Consider the following 13,445-nt stretch of genomic DNA (forward strand, 5'->3'; position numbering starts at 1 on the left):
TTCTGCTTGAGTATAGTGAACTGTCACAGATAGGAGAATCTGTGTTCTCTCTGCCATATCTATCCTATGTTAAGAAAAATGACAAAAGTCTTTGTGCCATAGTTTGGTTCAAAACTTAGCTTTCATTAGACCAGTGATTTCCTGTGCCTGCATTCAGTGATCTAACTGAAACTTATGCTGAAAGATACGCAGCCTGAAATACCACACTGAGCAAAGAGTGGTGAATAATGCTATTTTTTTCCTTTGCTAGGCTTTTTTTGTTGACCACAATTCACGTACCACCACGTTCATTGACCCACGGCTTCCTTTGCAGAGCAGCAGACCAACTAGCGCTTTGGTTCACCGGCAGCATTTAACAAGGCAGCGCAGCCACAGTGCTGGTGAGGTAAGCTGGAACTGGCCCAAGTGTTTGTTTTAGGTGCATTAGATTTTCACCATTAATTCCCATCTTTCACGATTGGCATTTTTCATTATTTTAAAAGCATACTCTTCCCTGCCCCCCCCCCCTTCCCAGAATGAATGCCCTCTCATTATCAGAAACACATAAGGGGAATTTTTCAAATTGCCACAGTAATGTATAGATTATGAACATGAGAAATAGTTCAGTTTATGCATGAACTGGGACTTGAACCTGGGTTTCCTGTCATTTAACTTAAAGATATGAGCCACTGCACACCATTGGTTCTCAAAGAAAATGCCTCATTTATTTTATCAGACCAATTTTTAAAGTTGTCCTCATGTATCCCTTGCCACCCTACCTCTTGAGCTGATGATCAGCGGTGGCAAGCCGGTCAGACAAAGCAGCAGCCATAAGAGTATCAGCTGAATGACTGCACCTTAGGGATAGCGTATGGATGCATTAATCCATCAGTATTGTTTACACCTTGGCTTGAAGGCACCAGGTTTGGATCTCCACTTGGTTGGTTGTCTCTCTGCCTTTCACGGAGATGCTGGGAGTTGAATCTAGAACTTTGGAGGCAAAGCCAGATGCTGATCATGTATCTTATTTATTGTTTGGCCTCTGAAGTCTCCAAGCTCCTCCTTGGGCAGTTTGCTCTAGCTACCTCCAAGACATCAGCTGGGAAGTGATGAACTCTTATTCTGTCTGAGCCTGGTACTGAGAACAAACTTTACAAATGCCAGAATTGCAATTATTATCTATTGCACACAGCCCAAGATAAAAAAAGACAGATGCTCTCAGTTGCTCCTGGGTAGATAGCAGGTTGTGTCAGGTTGTGACCTGAGTCAGCTGAATTCAGGTTGTGCCAGCTTGGCAAAGGAGTTTGAACTTTGCAATCATCTTTTGCAAAACCTCCTTCTCATTTTCCTTTTATACCACTAGGGGGCCCTTGCCTGCAAATGCATTCATAGCAACATCAGCAATAGACTGTTTGGAGACTGTTACAGAGCACTTGTGTAAAACAGGTGATGGTGGAAAAGAGGCATATCTATAATCTGGGCAAAGGAATTTGACCCAAGCTCTTTTCCTTGCAATATCAAAAGATGGAATAATCTTAAATAAAAAGTAAAATCTCCTTCAAATTAAGCTTGGTGATTTTATGGTCACATCATATGAATTTACTGGGTAAACTTATGTGTACTGACTTTAACCGTCAGGTTGGTGTGCAAATGTTCTCCTCCCCCCCCCCCCGATATATTACAAACCACAATGCCAAGGAATTTCTTGTAAACTTAAAACAATAGCTGTGGTTAGAGAGGAATGTATGTAGGAACACAACATCAAACAAAAAGCCAGCAGAAATCTATAAGTTAATAGATATTTGCACTGTGTTCCTTTTTAAACCAAGGATGGTGACAACGGCTGTTTCTCCTCCTTTTAATGAAGTATGTTAATGGGTTTATGTCCTATTTTGCCAATATATCAACATAGCAATAGCTACTGAGAAAATGGATTCCTCTGCTTCTTTCTATCCTTGATATCTGTTGCATTGAGACAGATTTTATGGAAATAAAAGAGGCTGCACAGTTCATGTGTAGATATGGAAGTTCATGTGTAGATATGGAAGAAAAATGTGTTGCACAAGTGGAAATCTGTTTATGCAGTGTTGCATATAATCATTACATTCAGCCACAAGTTCTTCCTTTCCTGATAAGAATTCTTGGAATCAAAGCCTGCCGTGGGCTTATTTTTCAGCAATAGTGATAGAAATTAAGGAATTGGAGCTAACAATACTTGGATTTCTACTTCTTGGCATTAACTCCAGAAGGAGCTGTTCTTTTCCATTTCCAGGAATAAGAGGTCTCCACTGAAAAATGGGGAACTTAGCATAGTTCTCCAGTCAGTTATAAAACAGGATTAATTTGAATGTGATCTAATTCAGAGAAGCGAAGTTATAGAAATGCTATCTGTTTGGAAAAAAAATTGCTGGTATGTGTGATTCTCACGCTGGGAGCAAAGTGAGTGCTGTCAGCATAGAAAACAAATAGTAGTGTGGTAAAAAAGCTGAAGTACCTCCAGCAAAGAGACCGACTAATTGGAGCCAGGAAATTGCAGAAGTGAGGCTCGTGTTTAACAAGGGGAAATGTGGGGTTGTTCCTGGAAAGGGAAGTGACGTTCATAGTTGATTCGCTTAGGCTTTCCGCTTGTATCCCAATAATTTTGTTGCATTAACCTTCACTGCATTTAGTGAAGTTTATACTGGTGAACAATTGGCAATTCCTTATGCATACTGTAAACTGGGTTACCTGCAATGAAACACAGTTTGCTCAGTCTTTCATTAAAAACATCCCAAACCTTCAAACACAGCAGTGATGAGCAGAAGGAGTTTAGCTCCTTACTTAATGACAAGTTAATCTCAGAGCCAAGCCTGACTGAGATTTGGCAAATATAGTGACCTGCAGTCCAACTTCTGAAAAAGTTTTAAAATTGATATCGAGTCAAACTAATGCTAGAAGGGAGAGTATCCAGAATTAGTCAATCCCTATTTTAGATCCCAAATATTTATGCATATTCTTTTTTCTGCAACTAAAAATACTCTGGAGAGGTATAAATGAAAACATATGATTAGATTGAGGCTTATTCATACTTAGGTTGCATTTATTTAAACATATCTGCACTAACTTAGGACGACAAATGTAATTCAATTATTTTCCTTGGGTTTACTCAAGATGAATAGCTGTAGATTTTTTATTACTAAATCATTTGGGTGCCAATATCTTGAGTATGCATTTGCTCAATATCACTTTAATTTAGATAGAATTGAACCATTCACAGATGATGGTAATGATGAAAATAAATTAAAAAAACACACGGTGGGGGTGAAGACTGAAATGCTACTGAAATTGGTCAGCTGGTTTAATAAGTTGTTCCTTCGTGTCTCAGATGTTAAATAAGAGTATAAAAGAAGGCTTTCCAATATGCTTCTTTTGTAATCATTGTGCAGTGTAGTTGAAAGTTTGGGTTAATTTGGATATGATACTTAATTGCTTGTGCTATCAAAGTGCACGTCTTTGTTATGGAAATAGCACCCACAGAAAATTTGAGCAATCTTAGAACTCTTGGGAGGGCTGAAAGGGAATTCTAAATCTTTCTCTCCCTGCCCTGACAAAAAAATCTTCTCTCTGTTATGGGTTTATATTTACATCTCAAGGGAAACTCACACTGGTGCTTTTAGATACTTTCCTTTTAATGGAAACAGCAGGGAAAAGGAATGTTTCAAAGGACTTCTCCCCCACGCAGCACATGTATGCACTCCTACGACTGCTCAGACTTCATCAGGGCTTTAGCTTACATCATAAATAATGTATTTAAAAATACAGTTCTTCTTGCTGTCATTATGTCATAGGCCTACCTATTGGAAAATCTAAAATATACTTCCTGATTCATATTCATTGAATGAACTCATCAGTAATATCAGATAATGATGCTTATAGTAGTGTTGTAACATGGAAAAGCCATGTTGTCCTTCAGAATAGAAATACTGAGGCTGCAGATTTATCTCATTTCTTCAATATGTACATCCATTTTTCTCTGGCTTGCTTGTCTGAAAACTATTTGAATTTTGATAGATGCCTCCCAGTTTACATGGAAGTCTCTATCATCAGCTTTCTGCATGTGAAAAGCAGCCGAAGGGGTTTCCTCTCTCTTCTAGCTATGGTGGAAGCTCAACTGAGAAAAGAGAGAAGGTCTTCTGAGACTGAGGAACACTTTGCCTCATATAACTCGTTGGGATTCATTTTTAGTTTTCTGCCATTTAATAAAAACTTTTCTTTTGGCAAGCTTTCACACTGCTTGGCAGATAAAGGTTTCTGTGCTCAGTAGTGTTTTAAGGAAGGGCAGGACAAAAATTCTCAAACAGTAAAGAAAATAAATAGGATGGTAGGTAAGAAGACTTCTGTATATGTAACTAAAATATTTATGGTTTTATTTTTCAGGTAGGAGAAGACTCACGCCATTCAGGACCTCCAGTCTTGCCAAGGCCATCAAGTACCTTCAGTGCAGTCAGCAGGGCTCAGTACCAGGACATGGTTCCAGTGGGTATGTCTTCACTTAGGGCCTCTTGAAAAATAGACTTTTCTTTTTACATTATTGTGTTAAAGCATAAGGTTGCTTCTGCAAGTTACTTCTGTGCTGTTTAAAAAGAAAACATTTAGATGCTTCCTAACAATGAAAACAATAACTAAATATAAAATGTAACTAAAATATAAAATATAACTAAAAACTAGTTATAGTCCTAAATAAAGGTATATCAGATTTCAGATAAAACACTTCCTGGCTCATGTTTGCCTGGGGGAAACTCTCGGTATCAAATGTCATGATGGGATAACAACTCTGAAAAGGGCATTCTTGTAATGGAACTAAAACTTAAGAGTCTCTCACTGATGACTATAGTTGAAGCATTTTATTGTGTTTTTTTCATTGTTACTTCTTGGTTTGCCATGCAGACCCTCAACCCATGTGCTTCACGGTTGCCAAGTATCCAGCTTTTTGCAGACAACCAATTTTGCCATTAGCCTGACATTCTAAAATGAGATAACTGAAATTCCCACCTTTTAAGCTCAGCATAGAAGCCCTTAGACAAAGGGATGGAGGTTTGGTTAGTCAAGGTTAAAGTTTGGAGCCATACAATGGAGAAGAGATTTCTGAAAGGGGGAAGATCTTTCATCCTTATTTCTTTAATGTATGGAAGAGTTCACTGGATAGAGCTGCCTTAGAGGGAAAAATGAAATGAGACTCTGATAAGAACACACTTATTTTTCATACTAAAAAGCCTATTTTTTAAATCATACCATAGGAAGACAACCCAGGACACAGTTGCCTGATAAAGCAGGGCTTTTTAAAAATACTGTAGCTGGTTATTTCAAATACATTGAGTTACTGGTGATACGTCAATATGAAAATCAGTTTAGACTTTTGTTTTGAACCACTTCGAACCATTTAGTTGAACAACAAAGAATGCATCCTCTGAGGTGTAAGCTGATACAAATATGTATTAAGTAAACCTTAGCAAAAAGGTTCCCTGAAAAGTTTTTCTCCTGAATGATCAGAGGCTGATACTGTACTTCTTGTCTAACTCAAAAGGAAGCAAACCTTCTACCCTTCTCTTACATGTAACATTTAGCAAGGCAGGACATTGACTTCACATATGTGAGTGGTGAGTTTCTCCACCGCTATGCCACTTCTCTGGTTTTTGCTTGTGTTAATAGGGAAGCGTTCACTGTGATGATGTCACATAACACTATGTCTTTTTTCAATATTATAAAGAAAGGGGAAGAGGAAAGGAAGCCAGTGTTTTTGACCGTGATCTAGCAAGCAGTAATTACTGGTGGTTTCTATTTCTGTCCAGAGTTGTCCCATCCTAGCAGCATCTGAGCGTTATTTGTATGTCAGGATACCCACTGTGAAGAAGAGCCAGTTTGGGGTAGTGGTTAAGGCACCAGGCTAGAAATCAGGGGACCATGAGTTCTAGTCCTGCCTTAGGCTCAAAGCCAGCTGGGTGACTTTGGACCAATCACTCCATCTCAGCCCTAGGAAGGAGGCAAGGGCAAACCACTTCTGAAAAACCTTGCTAAGAAAACTGCAGGGACTAGTCCAGGCAGTTGCCAGGAGTCAACAATGACTTGAAGGCCAACCAAACCAAACCAAACAAAAACCCCACTGAAGTGATGAGTCACTGACACAGTTTTAGAATACTGGGCTGCTCCACAGAATCCTAGAAGGGCACAACTCTCTTCTCAGTGCAGTAATCCAAATTAAAGCATCTCCAACAAAAGTCTATCCAACTTCTTTGAAGACATCTGGTGGGGGAGAGCTCAGCACCTCCATAGATAATTGATTTCACTAACAGAATGCTTTTGGAGTAGATACCCTGGTTTGTACAAAGCTCCATATCTACCTCTTCATCCCACTGAGTTTTAGAGGGTGTCCCTTGTTTTAGAATGTGAATGTTCAGAAAAAAAGATCAGCATGCAAATACATTACAAACATTAACTGATATTTGCTTGACATGTTAATTAACAGATGGATATGCTTCATTTCTCAGTATTAGTTTAATTTAGCCATATTGCTAAATTGAAGAATTTTGCAGTGATAATGGAAAACATTTTAAACGTGTTATTTTATATAAAATGTTTAATTAGGGGGAAAAAATACTTAAAATAAGTTTCTTATTCTTCATACAGTCAGTACAATACCATTTATTTGATGATCACATTTATTTTCAGTGAGTTAAGTTACTTTGGCAACTGTTTGTATATTTGATGCTTACTTACACTTGACAAACCCCATTGGCTTCAGGGCTGGTGATTCATGGCTTTCAAGTACAGAAGTTAATTCATGGAGTTCAGCAGCTGTCACATTGTGGGAAGACACCCACAGCTAATTAATCTGATGGAATGGCTGGATGTTTGTTCAGCAGCACTGTTTCTTGACAGTCACTGCTGATTTAAACTTCTGTTGCTGCCCATTTCTTCAGTGCTGCATATGGTAATGCTTTGAATAGGCTACTCTGTTTAAAATTCAGCTATGCAACAGGGGCTGTGCCTTTTCATCAGAATAACTTTTAGAACTTGTAATCTAATTTGCAATATTTTTATTACTGGCTTCAACGATGAGGTGCAGAGAATTCATTTCAGATTCATAGATGATACAAAAGTGTAGTTGAATAGCTCCTATCCTAGAAGTTGTAAATAATTTCAGAATTACATTGACAGGTTAGCAAAAGGGGTGAAAAATAAGAATGAAATTTAAGAAGCTCAAATATAGGTTCTTCACTTAGGAAAAAGAAATCAAATGCACAGGAATAAATATATGACTTGGCAATAGCATCTATGAAAAGAGTAATATAGCTGTAGGTAGTACCGGTTAATTATGATTCAGCAGGATGAAAGGACTGCAAAAAACAAAAACAAAAAAACCCAAGCGTGGTTTTAACCAAGTTCAATAAAAGTATAGTTTCCAAATGATGAAAAGTATTAGTCCCACTCCATTCTGCATTGACTGGATTTGGACAAATTGGAATGGCTTCAGAGGTTGGCAGTGAAAATAACAAGACAGTTGGAAACAAAATGGAAGCTAATTCTACTGTGAATAGAGGGAATTGGGTATGTTTAGCTTTGAGAAGATAAGACTTATAGAGGATACAATAGCACTCTTCAAGTACCTAAAATATTGTCACACAGAAGAAAGTCACAATCTCTTCTCTGTCATTCCATCGTGCAGGATACAGAATAATGGTTTTTAAGTTACAGGGAAATATATTCCAGATAAAAGTAAACAACAACAGACCCAATTACTAAGTAAGATGATAGGTTCTTCTGTGCAAGAAATGACCAAGTCACATCTGGAAAAGTACTTGTTATGGATGTTTTAAACTAAATTCCTGCATCAAACTAGGTGTTGGATTCCATGCCCAAGTATTCCATTTTCTTCAAATTTTTCTTTTTTAATTAATTTGCAAGCTCTTATATTTTATTTATTTATTTGTTTGTTTATTTATATTTCAAATTTGTCCCCATGATCTGGGCAGCTGTTCTTATTTTCACATTGAATGTGTTCATTTTAATACTTTAAATTTAAAAAAAGGGGGGGGGTTGATATTTGTCTTACCACTTTTTTCTTTTAATATTAGAGTTTGATTTTATTTATCTTCTGTGAGATTAATTTATCTCCCAAGGGGTGGAAGGAGAGCTAAATTCTATAGCAATTGTGCTTCTATGCAGGCCAGGAGATGGCACTGTCAAAATTATTTCAGTTTTTGCATTTTGACTTTTTAATTGCCAGAAAGGCAGCCCCAGCTGTGAGAGGACTATTTCTCTCTTTCATACTGGGGTTAGGATATAGATGTCATATAAGGTACCTTTTAGAAGGGTAGTGGCAGAAAGAATACTGAGCAACTTCTCCAAACGGGGCTGGATCAGGGTGTGAAGACTTAGAGGGCATCTGGGATAGATTTGGGACCTCCAGTCTTTCATCCGGTGGTTCGCCGTATCACTGCAGCATAACAGGTGTACAAGCCCAAGAAAAAGCATATTACTTTAATGTGTTTTTGATAGGTATCTTATAAATAGCTATATACTTTTCAAATTTCTCCTTTCATCTTTAATAAAGATCCCTTCTGGAAAAACATCAGTTTTTGAAGGGTGGAACTTGAATCTAAGTTTCCTGATGAAAATTGACTATTGTTTTCAAGCAGATTTTTTTCAACATGGTGCTCTTTATTGAATTTTCAGCTTACAATGACAAGATTGTTGCATTTCTGAGGCAACCCAATATCTTTGAAATTCTCCAAGAGCGACAGCCAGATCTTACCAGAAATCATTCACTCAGGTGAGCAGAATAATGACATTTTTCTTATCAGAGATGTTTTTTACTGTGACTTGAAGGTACAAGTGAAATCTAACAAGTTCACATTCTCAAAAAAATTAATGCAGAGAAAAAAAAGAGAAGCTATAAGAATTTGTAAAAGTAATGAAGAGTCTTGTGGCATTCTCAAGATGAACAAACTTATGTAGAATGTATTTGTTATCTAGAGCCCACTCCAGTGAATTCTTCTCTACTCCAAATGTTTTGAAATCATACATTTGTTATTCTTTAAGGTGCTACAAAACTCTGTTGTAATAAACTGATTAATACTGTTCTATATCTGTATTATTATTTTTTTTTACTTTAAGGACTGCCGCAGCTCATAGACTAGGTAAAATATCCAAAAGGATATGTCCAAAGGTAGCTATTTTTATAGATGGAAACTAATGGCATTTGGTATACAAGGAAAGCTGAACGACTGAGATGATTTTGCAGAACATACCTTTGTTCTTTTTAGGACACATCCAGGACAGTCTGTTTAGGAAACTAATAGCATTCTCTTGCCATTTTTTCTCTGCCATTTTTCTCTTGCCATTTTCTCATTCTCTGTAGGATGAGGAGGTTCCATGTACATATTTTAAATGGTCCACTTTTAGAAGAGCAATATTCTTCTCTAGAGCTTGTGCTACTCCTTGGAATTCAATTATTCAGGGAATATCTAGCATTACCTTGAATGACTGATTTTCACTGATGAGGTACTTGAAGCAGTTTGAGTAGAGAAGCTAGCCAACAGAAAAAAACAGTATTCAGAAAGTATTCATGAGGGTCTTGGGGGTTAATGGAGGGGAGCTGGCTGAAGATGGTATGGTGGATAGAAAATGGTGCCTAAAATAATTTAGAGGCCTGTTTGATGTATCCCAGTGGTTTTCCTTGCTGCCTTTACATACATTAGTGCTTGATACAAACAGGGAGAAGATCCAGTTTATTCGGACTGAAGGAACACCAGGGCTAGTGCGGTTATCCAGTGATGCAGATCTTGTTATGTTATTAAGGTAATGGATACTTACTGCAATCTGAGTGTCTATGATACATTTACTTTAGCAATCTTTACACTTTGATAACTGTCATTGTTCCATTTATCTAATCTTAGTCAATATAAATTTAGTTCACACAGATTTTCCCTTCATCCTTTCCATAATTATGGGATTTTGTGGGTTTTCTTAAAAAGAGCATTTCTGTATTTGTGCAGTTCTCACCATGCATCTAAAGGTTCAAATAGAAATTATTCTCAAACCCCTAAGATGTTAGTACTGCAAGAAAGAATGAGGCCATGGCAAGGAAATGGGGAACCACTCAATTAGAAGACCATTCAGTGTTCCTTAATTGACCAATAAAGTTAGATTTGCATAACTGCAGACTTACACCTATATGTGAAGATGTGTATTTATAAAAAGGGCAAGGAAAGATGCTGGATTGTGGAAGAAGGAAGGGCATGATGCCGATTAGGAGGACACAGTTATATTTCTCTTTCAAAAGAGAACATGATTTGATAGGAAATAGGGGATGTTCCTCTGATATGAATTGTAAGCTGTCCTTATAGAAAGAGTTACTTACTTACATGTGACTCTGTTCCCCCATCATCCATCCCCTTATGCTGATTTATGCTGCTGTTTTTTACCTTATAAATCCTTGGTGTCGGGATCTTTCTGTATGCTTTAGAAAGGGCATCTTGGGTGTTATTTCATAATATTTCCAACCATAGATTGCAGGAACAAAACATGGATTGAACACTCATAGTACTTTCACTTTCTCCCTTTTCATTACATATGGAGATGTATAGGTTAATTTAGTAATATAAAGACATATTTATGCATATGTGCTATGGGGTAACAGCCTTAATGTTTTTCTTAGTCCCTTTATATATCCACGATCCACGTATTTGCTGTCATATCTATGTGAAGAACACTTAACCTTTAAACTGACTTATACATAGGCCACAAAATTAGAATGTTTAGATTACATGATTTATATTTACATTCCTATAGACATGATTTTTTATACAACCCTCTAACTCTGGATAACTGAATCATAATTTATTGAATGAACCCAACTGCCTAAGTCTGTGCAACATATTGAATGATAAATTAACCACACAGTTTGAATTTACTCAACACAATATGTCACAGACTAGACAACTACTTACTATAATCAAGTGTGGTCTGAATCCAGGTGCAACCTGTTCAGATGTTCAGTGAAGCCAAAGTTGGCAGGCACACCCTTGGGTCTTATCCACCTACGTGTAAGAAGTATCATCTACACAGGGTTTCTTTCCCCAGATTAATAGTTGTTCGGTCCTTTGCAAAAGATACTCTCAGAAAATATAGATTTATTGGAAGATGTATATCGAGATTGTATATCAGTTCTACAGTCCGTGCATCTTTCTCAGAAAGACACTTTACTAAAGACTCTCCCTCCTTCCCTCACTCTGTGTAGTATATACGTAGTATTATCAACTTGGAATATCACATCACTGCGCTGCAAGTTTTTCTGCCTTGCAGCTCTTGCATGGGTGTTTCAACTTGTAGCATGTTGTTATCATTTGTCCTTTGTATTCAGAGAAGGAGAAGAGTGATATGAAGATGCTGATTTGAGCAACAGGCAGACCCCACCTGGGACCTTTTCTGCCTTGCGTATTCATTGGAGCCGGGCTGGAGCATTCCCCGGCAGATTTGCTCATTCATAACTCTCAGGGACTTAGACTTGCTGTGCCATGAAAACACACCCACTGTGTAATGTTGCCTCTGATATATTGCGGGGGTGCACTTGCAGAAATTTCATGCCACAACACAGTGTGTTGTTTGTATTCAAGCTGTTGCATAATACTGTTCTTTAATTTTTTCCCCCTCCATTTGTTTCAAACAAGACATTTCCTTTGTTTTGAAAGTTATTCTTTTTATAGCAATTCTGGGAATAATCATCTGTCAGGAAATACATTCCTCAATGGACGTGTCATTTTTATGGCTCTGAAGGATGGTTATGTCAGCAGCATTAATTGTATTATTTTAACATATTACCTTGTGGGCTTATGAATAATATGTTTCCAAGATAAACCAAGACTGATTTCATAGACCACTCAATGTCTTTTACATTGTTAAAAATATATTATGATCGAAGTTTTTAAAAAGGCAATTCCTTTTGGACCAATGCTGTGTAATTCTTTACTTTTACGTTTACTTACAAGTGGAGAAAGGATATTCCTCCCTATTTCAGTAAATATTACCTGCAGCCTAAATTATAAAATAATTTGCCTCATGGAAAGAAGTCAGTACCTTTCAAAGTCATTGGTTTACATTCTGGCATAAGAGTCTATTGTTTTTATTAACATTAAACAAAGTGGCTTAATCTGGGAACCTATGAGAACACCATTCATGACACATTTCCACTGGTTAAAGAGAGCAGGTTGGTGGTTTTCACTGTTCCCCTTATTTTCTGCAGCCTTGTGCTCCCCCATCTACTCCGAAGTGTTTTGAAATCTCTACTGTAGGATCATAGCTCCAGTTCAGGGCACTCTAGGGTGGAATTGGACAAAATAGTTTTCTCCCAACAAATGCCTCAGCTGGATCAAAGGCTTTCCGTGAATGAGAAAGACCTTCCATTCAAGGCAGGGCACTTTAACATCCGAGCAACAAAGTCTGAATGCTATACTTCACATTATATATGCAACTGAAGTAAAATATCTGGAAAATCTTACAAGATAGAAACAGCTCCATTGGAACATTTAGCTCTGTCGGAAAATATTTGCAGTAAGCAGTCTAAAGAGCTGTGCCTTGCTCAGCAAAAAGAAAAACTTGTCCTAAATACAAAGTAAGAGAGAGACTTGCCTTTTAGGACTGGATGATTTCTTCCCCACTTCCACCCTCCCTTAAGAAGAAGACATATGGAAGACATTTACTAGGCTAAAAGCCACATGGATTTAGCACAGAAGAGGGAAGATACATAAAACATTGCTTGTGGGTTCCATATTAAAAAATGGCATAACGTAATATTTATTTACTTTCTAATAAATGAATATGTTGCTCATTTTAACAGCTCCCAAGTGGCTTATCAGTATATAAATGTAACATGTAAAATTCTACAGTCTTTTAAAATTCTAAAGCAACATTAAAACTAAACCTTCAAATAAATTCTAAAAAGGCCTAGATAAAAAGGTATGTTTAAAGAAGTCTCCTGAAAAATAATGAGAGGGCCTATCACAATGGCAACTTATTTTACAATTCTGCAGAAAAAGTAGAATTAGCCGTTGGTGTAACTTATTTGTGGTGGGACATGCAGAAGTATTCTTGGATTTTGTGCAGCGTGGCCTGAGGCGTAAAGCATGAATGTTTTAGGCCCATCATTCATGCTGCATGTAGATATGGACAGTGGTAGCCTGACCGCATTTTAGAACAAGTGACATTATTTCCAGTGGAAATGCTTGGAAACAGAGAACGTATGCTTAAACCTTTTACTTTTTCCACTTATGGCTTTTGACATCATAGGTTTCAGATGCAAGTGTGCAAGCCTTTCAAAGAGATTAACATGGTGTGGCTTGGTATATTTAGGAATATATGATATTTCTAGAAAATATCACATGTGGCGTATTCAAATCAGTTTGCATAAGTGCCTTATTTTTGCTTACTTT

The 13,445-nt window shown here is 37.3% G+C and overlaps 1 protein-coding gene across 4 annotated transcripts in view; it reads left to right on the forward strand.

The window, feature by feature from the left end:
• Positions 1-13,445, forward strand: part of HECW2 (HECT, C2 and WW domain containing E3 ubiquitin protein ligase 2) — a 176,922-nt gene that overhangs the window by 127,516 nt on the left and 35,961 nt on the right. For 3 of the 4 annotated variants that reach the window (XM_088135691.1, XM_088135690.1, XM_088135693.1), the window contains 4 exons: positions 251-385; positions 4,396-4,498; positions 8,692-8,788; positions 9,733-9,816. In XM_088135691.1, the coding sequence (XP_087991817.1) occupies positions 251-385; positions 4,396-4,498; positions 8,692-8,788; positions 9,733-9,816 (419 nt within the window). The remainder of the gene's footprint in view (positions 1-250; positions 386-4,395; positions 4,499-8,691; positions 8,789-9,732; positions 9,817-13,445) is intronic. The other variant, XM_088135692.1, reaches the window with a different exon arrangement.

The sequence above is a fragment of the Python bivittatus genome, unplaced genomic scaffold (assembly GCF_059951505.1).
Source record: "Python bivittatus isolate LINGU-HERP-01145 unplaced genomic scaffold, Pbiv_v1 ctg000200_np1212, whole genome shotgun sequence".
In the NCBI taxonomy this organism is placed as follows: Eukaryota; Metazoa; Chordata; class Lepidosauria; order Squamata; family Pythonidae; genus Python; species Python bivittatus.